At 41.5% G+C, this 12,385-nt stretch overlaps 1 protein-coding gene across 1 annotated transcript; it reads left to right on the forward strand.

Annotated features, from left to right (window-relative positions):
* Nucleotides 1–1,230: 1,230 nt before the first annotated feature.
* Nucleotides 1,231–12,313, forward strand: LOC136429490 (uncharacterized). The gene is made up of 12 exons (XM_066419324.1): nt 1,231–1,572; nt 2,660–2,795; nt 3,460–3,667; nt 4,178–4,284; nt 5,086–5,291; nt 5,844–6,021; nt 6,632–6,803; nt 7,072–7,172; nt 7,785–7,929; nt 10,135–10,217; nt 10,687–10,849; nt 11,363–12,313. Exons 1-12 carry the CDS (start codon nt 1,391–1,393, stop codon nt 11,467–11,469), a joined length of 1,788 nt encoding a protein of 595 aa, XP_066275421.1. The 5' UTR covers nt 1,231–1,390; the 3' UTR covers nt 11,470–12,313.
* The last annotated feature ends 72 nt before the right edge of the window (nt 12,314–12,385 follow it).

A 12,385-nucleotide genomic window follows, 5' to 3' on the forward strand; every position in this document is an offset into this window, starting at 1 on the left:
TTACGAAAATTTAAAAAGTGTCTAAATTTGCTGATAGACCAGTACGAACGGCCAATAAGTATAGTATTGATGTATGTCAGATATCAGTGTGCAAAGATTCAAGATTGCAGATCCGAGATGTCGGATCCCGGCTCATAGCTTAAATATGTATCGTCATTTTGACGTCGTTACAAAATGTACGATTGCCACTGGCAGCAGTAGTTTTGGCAGACTTTGATATCAATCAGACACTCATTTGATCAAAATCTGTTGTGTATCTTTGAGATTTTAAGTAATGCGACAGTGTTAGCCAATAAAATCAAATAAATAACATAAATAACATGAAACAACGTCTCAACAGGAAAGGAGGGTTGCGGATCGAACTGTCTGGCATTTGGGGCCCAGTCTTGCTCGGCCCCGGGAACCAGCTTTGGCGGCTAATATAGCTAGCCTATATCACATCCTCCCAGCAGACCCGATATGTTCTTTACCTCCCATAGCGGCCCTGCCCTTCCAAGCCCCTGAACACGCTTTTGGTGACGTCACCACCAAACAGCTTTCAGCCAATCAGAGGGTTTGCTAAAGCTCATCTCGAGCAAAGCCGCAAAGGACGTTGGGAAGCTACCAGCCAATCAGCTTACGTCTTACATAGCTACTTAATTATACATGAGCAACTAATGACTGTTTGTGCCAAATAAGGCTAGCTCATTAATTATTATGAGCAACTGTCAGTGACGCCCTCAGAAGCCAAAATCTCCGTTCAAAAGATCAGGGCTGGGACCGGGAGGGTTTGCCGAGCATTTCCCGAGCGGGTTTAAGGTTTGCTTTGTTTGATCTAACGATTACGGAGTCTTTTTATAAATATGAATTGGTAATGAATTTTCTTTTCATTTGAGTTGAATGTGTGACACAAAAATGTAGTTGTGTGTTGATTTAAAAAAAAGAAGAGAGAACGCTAAGATGCTATGATTTCTCCTTAGAACATCTGTTTCTTGGACACTAGCAAGAAAAAACCCCTCCCTCAAAATGGTCACACCCAACAGTAGCGACCCAAAAAAACACACCTCCCAATAAAATGGTCCTATCCAATATGGTGACCCTGTGACGTCACAATTCAAGATGGCGGCCACCACACAAGCCAATGGAGTCAACAAAGGTTTTGCTACGCAAACCTGTAATGACCAAAAACATTGCTATGGACTCAACTGACCCGGAAGTGAAATATCACATGTCACATTCCTTGGACAGCTGCAGGGTAGTTGTTTTGTTTGTTTGACCTGCCGTCTTTTGTTTCCTGCGAACACACGCGTCTGCATACCAGCACGTACAGACAGAAGGCGTGTCAGGCGTTAGAGACGATTAGTATAGCTATACTTTCAGGCCAGTTGTGAAGCTATTTGTGTCTTGAAGAATGCAACCTTTATTCTTGAGACATTGGAGGGCTACCACGTCATGTGTTCGTCGTCTTCAAGTCTTGAGAAGCAGTGTGGCAGCTCGGGTCTTGGACACAACTTCATGCAGCTCAAGGACATTTGTTCACTGTCATCGAGGTTCACTGCGTAAAGTTGGTGCCAAGCATGAAGCTACCGCATGGTTCGTAGTACTCTTTATTGTTTTCGTAGCTTCTTTATATGTAGGAGCTACAAGTTAGGGTGGTCAGGTTACTTTTTTGTGGTGCTAAAATGGCCTCATCTACACTAGTGTGATTATCTCGTGATCTGTTTACCTAGAGCACACCCCTTAAGAAAATGGGGTCAACATAAGGTCAGCAATTAGGCCGTCCCATGGGAAATAACGTTAAAACACGAACCTTTTATTGCCGTAATTCCAATAAAAATACAAGTTTCCGGAGATGTTTTACTTTCTATTGCAAGCACACACGTTCTTTAGACAATGAAAAAACTGTCACCAAAATATAACCCGAGGAAGCGATATTTAATGGCATTAAAATCTGAAATTATCTGCCAGCTGCAAGAAGCTCTCTGGTGCCGATAGAGCCCGACCGTAGTACTCAGGTCTAAAAGGCGTGTACGTCCGACAATCGCTTGGATGCCAAAACTTTCCTGCCTCATCCTGTCAGACATGAACGAGCTTCCATCTCAAATGCTTTGTATATCAGGCATCAGGTGGGATCGATCGAAGGTAATTTATGATCGACTGAAACACATGCCTTTTGGGCCCAATTATTTTTTAAGTCCGCACTATTTTGGCTACACGCGGAGTAATTCAGGCATGAGACAATGAGATGTTTATAGGGGGGTAGAAAGCGGGTGGAGCTGCCCCTTTTGAAATACTAGTTCCCAAATCGTTCTTCAAGCTATAAGCGCCGTATCAATGCTACCAAACATTGGTAAAACTCCCATAGGCAGTATCATATATCAAAGTAAACAAAACGTGGCCTTCACTCACACTGTTATGGTTCTCTACCAAAACATATCAGTTGCAGCTTTTGCAATCGAAGTACAACCGCCATTTTGAAACTCCCGGCCTTGAGGTCGAACTCAACTGGAAAATGTCATTTATGCACGCTCGAGCAAACGGCAAAAAGGACAAGAAGTATGAAAAACAAAACAAAAGTTAAACTGGATAAGCATCTTCAAGCAGAATTTATGAAAAGTAATACCCCTCCCCACATGCTTCGATTGACAAGTCTTATCATTTTTGTTTTCCTTTTCTTGAGGTCCCGAAGTTTCTCAAGCGTGGAAAATACTGGCATACAGAAGAGCAGGTTTCCTGACGTCAACATTCCTGGGAACGAGACCTTGACCCAGTACGTCACACAGCACTTTGGTGACTATGGGAACGACGTCGCGATCGTAAGCATCTAACCTGTCATAATACGTGCACATTACTGTATAACTTACATCTATTCCGGGAATGTACACGTATGTATTTATTCCCAGATATTAACCGCACTTTTGCTGTGTGCTAGAATAATTTCTAATTAGACTTCGAAAAAAATCCCAATTAGTTTATGCCTATATACACCTAATCTCCAAGGAGATCTATAGGTTGCAAAGGCCGTACCAACTGGCAGAAGTTTTTATTACGGTCTTCGCAACCTATAGATTTTCTTGGAGATTATTATACACCCAAAGAAAGTAGAACTAGATTTCGAGGTGTTTTCCCGAGTATGTCTATATAGACCCATATCGGTCGACACACCTTTGTATTGTTTTCCAGTGATGTTCGTTATGTAATAGTTTTGTGTGAAACTTGATGGGATAATGTCGAATTCGCTTTATTTTACGGTCCATACACCCGGCTGCATGACCCTACCGTCAACCTAGGACCACCCGGTAACGAAGAATTATAGGAAATGCCATAAAGGTTTAGTATTCAGACGACCGCGGTGTGAGATTGTACGGATTGCGCAAGATACCATAGCGATAGATAAGACAGTTTGTTACCTGGCAAAACAAATAGACGATAGGACTAAACAAACACAGAATTCCTATTCATGCGCACGCTCTGTTTTAGATAAACGGGGTCACCGGGGAGTCATACACTTATCGCCAACTGCAAGACTTGATCCGACGCTTCGGCAGCGCGCTCATGCGGATGGGATACAAACAGCATGACGTGTTGGCTGTCTTCAGTCCGAACGTGCCAGAATACGCCATAGCGTTTTTCGGGGCAGCGTCAGTGGGCGGTGTTGTGACGACAGCAAATCCATTATACACAGCAGGTTTTGCATTTTGTATTATATTTGGTAATTGGCGAGATTCAGTAATGATTTTCGTCTATACAAACATATTATCGATTAAAACACTTCACCGACTGACCGACTCACTCACGGACGGACGGACGGACGGACTGACTGACTGACTGACTGACTCACTCACTCACTCACTCACTCACTCACGCACGCACTCACTCACTGACTCACTCACGCACTCACGCACTCACGCACGCACGCACGCACTCACGCACGCACTCACGCACTCACTCACTCACTCACTCACTCACTCACGCACTCACGCACGCACGCACGCACTCACTCACTCACTCACTCACTCACTCACTCACTCACTCACTCGTTTTACTCCTTCTGCAAAGAAGTCAACCCCCATCATGCTCTCCGTTATCCGGTAAAACGTATTTTAACAGACATTAGAAAAATAATAAAAACAAAAGCATTTTTTTATTCAATTCGTTTATTGATATATTTATATATTATCTTTTAAACTCCCGGCAGACGAGCTGGCATTCCAGTTACAACATTCCAATGCCCAATACGTCATTACTGTAGCAGAGGTGGCGGAGACTGTTACAGCAGCCAAACGCAACTGTCCAAACGTTAAAGTGAGTATTAGATGCATGCACATATTAAGGTAATGGCTTGTGTGATTGTTAGATAGAATGTTCAATCCTGAAATGATAACCTGCATTTGGCCGATCGTAAGGGTCAGCTGGAAAATTTCTGTCAAACGTCGTGTATGTGTAGTGAAAAATTCGCCTGTCTTGTTAGTAAATGGAAATTGATTTCTCTGTCAGATGTTGGTTTCGACACAGTCTAGTCTCTAATATACGGCATCAGAGTCTTGGGACAGTGTGCGATGTGACTGCTCTAGATCTGTTACTGATCTAGATCTGATGAACTGTAATATATCTACAGAATGATCTAAGGTGCATATAGCCTGTGTTTACACGCGCAAAGGTTAATGGTCCCCACTAGGGGGCGGCGGATACAAGGGCCTGCCGCTAAGGAGCGCGATTTTGTCAGGCTAAGGTGCATAGAATTACAAAATAATTGTAGCCGACGAATTGATTCAAAATTGAAAAGAATAACATCTTTCGGAATACAATTAAAGAAAACTAGATCCATTGATCCAGGGTGATGATGCTCTGTTTCTGTCGAAGCACCCGATGGTGGACCAGTATGACCTGCCCCATGTGAATGACCTAGTGTGCGCTGCTGCACCGATGGGGATGAACTTGACCATGGCCCTGAGAGAAAAACTGAAACCTCAATCCCTGAGAAAAACTAGCCGACGAATTAATTCAAAATCGAAAAGAATAACATCTTTCGGAATACAATTAAAGAAAACAATTGTTATATATTATGCCAATATAAATTTCAATTTTAACTTTCTTATCATTCAGGAAATCTTCGTTATCGGAGGTGACGTGCCAGGCTGCCGGTCCTTCTCCGAACTCCTTAAAGACGACGGCTCGGCCTTTCCGGAAAACGTCTCGGTGGACGTGAAAGAAGACGTGGCAGTGCTGCCGTACTCCAGCGGAACTACAGGCCTGCCGAAAGGGGTCGTTCTCACCAACAACAACATCGTCGCGAATCTCAGACAAATCATGTATGATTTAAGAGTTACTTAGATCTATAGCTTTGATGTATATTCGCTCACCTTATCTTAAGTTAAAGGCCATATATCTCATATCATGCAAGGGCGTTCAGCAGCAACTGCTAGTGTTTGGCGTATAGGTTTACCGGTACTTACAACTTTACTCTGGAGTCTGCCATGTAGGTTTCCTAGTACCTAATGCTTTCCACTTTTCATTATCCTGGTACATGGAATTTTCACAAAAAATATGCTTTATTGATGTCCTAGTGCATACTACTATCAACATACTGTTGTAGAGCGTCAGCATATTATTGGATAGATCCGTTGATGAAAGGTAAGACATCCAGGAATTAGTATCCGTAATTTATCCAGTAGTAGAGTTTGAACTATGCGTTAGCATTGGATACATCGTCTATGCTATTATTCAATAAAAAAATTAAGTTCTATGAAATGGTAGATTTTAGGAATACTGCCAGTTCAACTGCCAGGTATGTAAGTTGCGATACATTTTACCAGTTACAATTGTCATACAATAAACTTCTTATTCTTCTTCTTTTATCACAGACTCGAGGGAATGCTAGAATTTGACCGGCAGGAAGACTGCTTGATCGCACAGTTGCCGTTCTTCCACATCTACGGCATGGTTGCAGTATTGTCCAGCTCTTTGCGTCAGGGCGTCAAGATCGTCACCATTCCACGGTTTGAGCCGGAACTCTACCTGCGCATTATTCAGGACTATAAGGTTAGTAGTGCTTTTTTACCTTCGCCAAGAAGGTTATATTATCGGTTACACCAGCTGTAGAGTAGGTCTGCATGTATGTCAAGAGCATAACTCAAGAAAACTTTGATGGATCTTCATGATTTTCTTTTACATATTATCGAAACAATGACGACGTTCCTTTTCAAATTGACACACATATACGTGAGCATATAACTTATCTTCTTTACTTTTATATCACTAACAACGGGGATTACGTCAACCGTAATCCATTTCATAGACCCCTGCAGGCTTTTCTACGGAGGGGATGAATCGTAGAGTGCAGCAAAATAGGGAATAGTTTGCTAAGGGAGTCGGTTCGCAGGAAAGAACATGAATTGCGCCTGGTCAACGAAACCATATGGTAACTCCACTGGCCAAAGTTTTGTCCGGTAGAGACATCGAATTAGAGTCTAAGTATTGAATATAAAACTTCATTTAATGTGACAGACTTACAGTACATCTTATCCCAAAGAAAACGAGAGGACTGGACTAAATTAATCGGGTCAAAATCTGATGTTTAACCATCTCCCCATACCAACAGAGATGATTTTTTCTGCTTCGTCAAGAATCTCTTTTTTTGCCCAACACACAGGTGAACAGAGTGATGATGGTGCCTCCGATTGCTCTGTTTCTGTCGAAGCACCCGATGGTGGACCAGTACGACTTGTCCCACGTGAAGGACCTCATGTGCGCTGCTGCACCGATGGGGATGAACTTGACCATGGCCCTAAAGGACAAACTGAAACCTCATTCTCTCAGACAAGGTAATGCGCGAAATGTCATTTCGATTTTCTTTAGATATTCAGTGATTAGCGCCCACGTGTACCTGCGCGTGTTTATAGAATATTAGAATAAAAGAATTACCACTTGATTTTTACCAATCCAATCGTTTTGACGTGTCTAAATTTAGGAATGAAAGATACATGTTCATAAGAGGAATGTTTCGTGATTTCTAGTCATATTCCATATGTGTACGTTACATTGAGCATCGAAGTCGTAATGACTTCTTCGTGTGTTTTTTTTTTCTGATAGGATACGGACTAACAGAGACTAGCCCTGTAACTCACCTCTGTTTGGAAGATGAGTTCGTACCTGGGTCAATCGGTGTCATCATACCAAACACGGAGATTAAGGTAAGGACATTAGATACGTTCGTACTTTTTACTTTTTGTCATAACATTGAAATCCATCTCATATCATGCCCCTTATTCTACTACGGTCAGAGAAGGTCTCCAGAAGTAAACAAACATTCCAGTCAAGACTTTGCAAACATGTTTAGACAGTGAACTGTTTACAAATTCGTACCTTGAACTTTGCTCTTTAGCTACGCATACGCACTAGGACCTGTGAAACGGCTTATTACTATATATTTTTTTTATAATGGTTTTTATTGGTCAGAGTTACCCGCAATGGCAGCCTTTCTAGCACTGAATTGATGCAGGGTATTACAGGGTTCACACAATACACAACATATATATGATATCTTATCCACACTTGCATTTTGTGGAACTGTCGCAAGGGTCTGGACGGCTGCCATTCGGCGCCACCACTGACCTCAATACGACTTTCACCAACCGAAGACAGGTACCCATTTACGCAGGTTGGAGTGAGGAAAGTCGTGTAAAGTGCCTTTCCTAAGGGCACAAGATCGGTGACATTACAGGATTCGAACTCGGGACCTCGAATGCTCTGCCGTTGTGCCACACGACCACACAAAATTATGATAATCCCTCTCCTTTCAACAGGTGATCCATACAGAGACTGGAGAAGCTCTTGGTGAGGGAGAAGACGGGGAAATCTGGGTCCGCGGACCGCAGGTCATGAAGGGTTACCTGAACAACCCTGAGGCCACGGCCGGGTGCATTGATGGCGACGGTTGGTTCCATACAGGTCAGTTTACGCCAAAAATAACTAATCAAGCAGCTGGATAAGATTTTGAAACAGTCAGACGTTTCAGACAGCATCCACTGTCTTTCGTCAGTGACTAAAGTAGAATCTGGTAGAAGTGGGTTTTATATACCAAAACTCTGAAACTAGAACTCTAGAACTCTATCTATTCAGAGTTTTGGTACATGGTATAAAACCCAGTTCTACCAGATCCTTCTTTAGTCACTGACGAAAGATAGCGGATGCTGTCTGAAACGTCTGACTGTTTCAAAATCTTATCCAGTTGCTTGAGTAGTTATTTTTGGCGTATCTTATTACCTGGATGTCTATCCTTCATCAACAGGTTAGTTTTGTTTGTTTCTTTGTAAACCGCCTCAAGGCGTAGCACGCCAGGCTTGTACTGAAGAGTACAAGCTGCATATCAGGACAGATTTATATGATCCACTCACACCGGGAAGGACCCCTACTCTTTTCGATAAGTGTGGTGGGTTCTTTTGTGCACGAGGTGCGGCTTTCCTCAAACACGGGACTTCTATTTAACGTAAGGCGTCTGACTATGCATAGACGTTACAGTATATCTTAATATCTTAATATGAATGTTGTAATGAAATCCCACGCAATTCAGCCTCTGGCTGCCATGTGGTATTTTGCTGTTTGATTGTTTGAATCGAATAAACCATTATCATTGTTATTGTTATTAATGTTATTATTATAACGTCCAATCCGAGGGATAAAACAATACAGTTATCAGTTAGAAGCCTCAACTAGATCGGTGGAAAGATAGTAGGAATTGGCCCAAAAGACGGATAACATCTAGAGGTCGCAAATTGTAACTTCCTTGGCGGACCAACTCCTCTGGCATGTCTCTTTGGCAACTTTCTACTATTTTTCTACCGACATGTGGAGCCTGGTACAGGCTAGTCAGTTAGAGCCTGGTCGCGTTCGTTTTACGATCTTCGTAAGATCCCAAATTAAGTGCATTGTAGAGATAGTTGTTCATGTGTCGTACAGAATTAAGCTGCCTTGGTACAAAATATGTCATCTTAGATCCTTGTCGGTGGTTGTTGCTTTTACCATGATAGCATGTGTGAAAATCCTACGACGTATGTGCCCTAAACTTAAATGGTCGCCAAATTGTGAAATTCCCTGTATTACATTTGTAAGATCGCTATCCAAAATATTGAAAATGGAGTACTTTAACCCTATCCAGACTGGGCTTTTTTGGTATATCTGGGACTGGGGGGGGGGGGGGCTGATTCGCCCCCCCCCCTCATAATTTCCGAACGGTATGATGTATCATCATCAAATTTGCAGGGAGTGATATTCACGTCAAGTTTTATGATTCCTGTAATTTTGGTGACGTTATGACGTAATATGACGCAATTATGACGTCATCGATGTGATTTTATTGGCTAGATGGGGAATTCCCGTAATATCTAAAGGTATTAAACAAAACGGTTTGTATTATTCATTTTAAGGTATGCAAGGCATACAACGTCAATGGTAAGTACGTTGACGTCAAAATGACGCCATAGAGTGACGTCATGTGTTGTTAGCGATCCCTTGGGATCCGCCATCTTGGATCGGTCATTTTCAAATTTTTTAAAATCATTTTTTTCCATTTATGACCCCAAAGGACACTGAAAATAGACTAGAAACGTTAATCTAAATGTTTCTGATAAAGAAAATGTCCGGTTTTGACGATTTTAAAGGCAAAAAAGCCTGCTGATACCTGAAATAGTGATATAGTCCGCCATCTTGGATTTTGACTGATTACGTCATCAAATTAGCATAAATTATGAATATTAAATCAGGAAAGTTACATCTAATTACATATAATGTTATACATGTAGGAAAACTAGTGTAGTTGTGCAAGAAAACCTGAGAAATATCATTGTTTTAAAAAAATTAATGATTTTTGCATAAAATGCCTGTCAGAAACCCGTTGCCATGGCAACATGAAAAATGATAAACTTTAACCATTAGTCTAAAATTGTTCCCAAAAAAAATTTAGGAAAAGTCACCAAGTTTGGTAGTCGTAGCATACATCGTTTGGCAGTAATACGATGTCAAAGTTGCCGCGGGCACTTTTAGCCCCCCCCCCCCAGTCTGGATAGGGTTAAACGGCATTTTACATAAAAGAAAGTATAGTCCGTCATTCTGCTCACGTATCACATCAACCTGTTCTAACAATACGTTATTTTGTAGGTGACATCGGACATTATGACGACAAGGGATACTTCTTCATCGTAGATCGTCTCAAAGAGCTGATCAAGTATAAAGGGCTGCAGGTATTGTTTTTTATTCGTCTGCTTCTTTTTCTGATGCAAAAATCAATGCATGTTACACCACCCCACACTGGAAAAGGCAACTAAAATTGTACTGCACGTAAGTTTTTTCCTGATTTAAAGCTGTGGTAACTGGGTACCAGAAGGGACAAAAAGGAGGGTAGGTGAACAAATGGCATGGGAGAAATAAGTCATGAGAGACCTGGAGAAACTGGGCTTCACTTGGGAGTGAGTGAGAAGACAGGCTCTGAACAGAAGAGCGTGGAAAGCTGTGGTGGTATGCATCGTCAACAGATGAAAGTGGCGATGAAGATGATGATGATGATGATGGTGATGATGATGATGACGACGACGACGACGACGACGACGACGACGACGACGACGACGACGACGACGATGACGACGACGACGATGATGATGATGATGATGATGATGATGAAAGCTGTCAATGAGGCCCTTTTTTATATTCCAGGTCGCACCTGCGGATTTAGAGGCCGTTCTGCTGGGGCATCCCGGGGTTCAGGACGTGGCGGTTATCGGCGTGCCGGACGAGCGAGCGGGGGAAGTGCCCAAGGCGTTCGTCGTCAAGAAGACAGATGGCGTCACGGAGAAGGAGATTGTAGACTATGTGGCAGGTGCTTCAAACCTTTCAAATCTTTATTCGTTTAGATCAACATTGCAGATATACACATAATATAAATGTACTCCTGAATTGCGTTGACCTTACAAATCAAATACTAGTAATATTATATTCCCAGATATATGCATATGGGTGAAGACTATAACCATCAAACACAAGAACACTTTGACACAGTCTGCCTTTGCCTATTGTACAGACGGATAGTGTAGGTGCTGTTAGGACCATGTCACACACGTTTATACGACAAGTTTGCGACATCTTTGATACAATCTTAAGATAGCTAGTATAAAATCATCTATTTGTAGCCTACACATTTTTTGTAAGTACTGCATATAAGTGCAAAATGTAGGCGTTAATTAAAATACGTTTCACCCCCACTACCATAAAAGATACCTGGGCGCTGTGATCTTTATTCTCGAAACTGTGCAAAAGCTTATTGGTATGAACCAATGACGAATTATTTTGACGCATCGACATAACGTTTTCCTTTGTTGATAACTTATTTCAGGTAAAGTGGCACCATTCAAGAAGTTGCGGGGTGGAGTTGAATTCGTGAAGGAAATTCCAAAGTCTGCTAGTGGAAAGATCTTGCGGAGGACTCTCAGGAACAAGTAATGAAATAAATCATCATCCTCATATAGCTGATGGACGTTAACCAATGAGACCTCTCCATTTTGTATCCATTTTGTCATAACCAGCAGTTATCATTACTCCCTGTTGATCTTTTGGTAAACCTCAAACATGAATTTGAAAAAAAGCTTCAGGTTTCTGTTTGCTTGTTTGTTTACATATTCAATACAATACTTTTAGTAAACTAAAAGTGAACCGGTTCCAGAAATTGTTTCACTCATCTGTAAGTTCCATGTATCATTCTTGCGTTATGATAAAGGATGCATCGATCTTGTTGCCAACACTTCTCAGATTTCAGTCTGTGAAGTTTTATGAATAAATGAATAAATAATGATAACGTTATTACAAGTTTAAGCCCTAAGGCTAATTGCAAGAATACAAGGACATGAGATGATTATAATTATAAGGTATAGTGCACGATGATGAAATAAGCACAGAGTAAAATGAAAGTCGACAACTAGCGCTACTTCTCATCTAAACAGTTGATATTGGGTTTGATTCCTTTGTGATAATAATGCGGATGTTAACGTTATGTTAACATCTCCCACTCGGTTGTCTATTCGGTGGTTATAGTAACCGACCGTCTATTTTGACAACGTATACGCCGAATGAAATTTGGTTATCAACTGTACGTTATATTTTAAAATATCTTCTCAATATATCAAGGTCAAAATGCAAACGAGCAGGCTACCACGACAACATCACCAAAAAATGTCACTATGCTTGAAACCATGTGATTTATGTGATTTTGTGCGATGTCCAAAGGTTTGACTGACCTTTTGAACTGACGATTATGATCTTGAAAAGTATAAGATGTTTGTTTATCAACTATCTTCGTCACGGCTCGGGTTTTTGGGCAAGCGCACCGGGTCACCGCTATTCTTGTAAAAATAGTTATTAC

Source organism: Branchiostoma lanceolatum, chromosome 1 (assembly GCF_035083965.1).
Source record: "Branchiostoma lanceolatum isolate klBraLanc5 chromosome 1, klBraLanc5.hap2, whole genome shotgun sequence".
Lineage (NCBI taxonomy): Eukaryota > Metazoa > Chordata > Leptocardii > Amphioxiformes > Branchiostomatidae > Branchiostoma > Branchiostoma lanceolatum.

Excerpts from the sequence above, each read along its gene's own strand:
- LOC136429490 (XM_066419324.1), top strand. The coding sequence starts at position 1,391 with ATGCAACCTTTATTCTTGAGACATTGGAGGGCTACCACGTCATGTGTT. Across the intron at positions 6,022-6,631 it reads GCATTATTCAGGACTATAAG|GTGAACAGAGTGATGATGGT; the intron begins GTTAGTAGTGCT and ends CCCAACACACAG. Across the intron at positions 7,173-7,784 it reads TACCAAACACGGAGATTAAG|GTGATCCATACAGAGACTGG; the intron begins GTAAGGACATTA and ends TCCTTTCAACAG.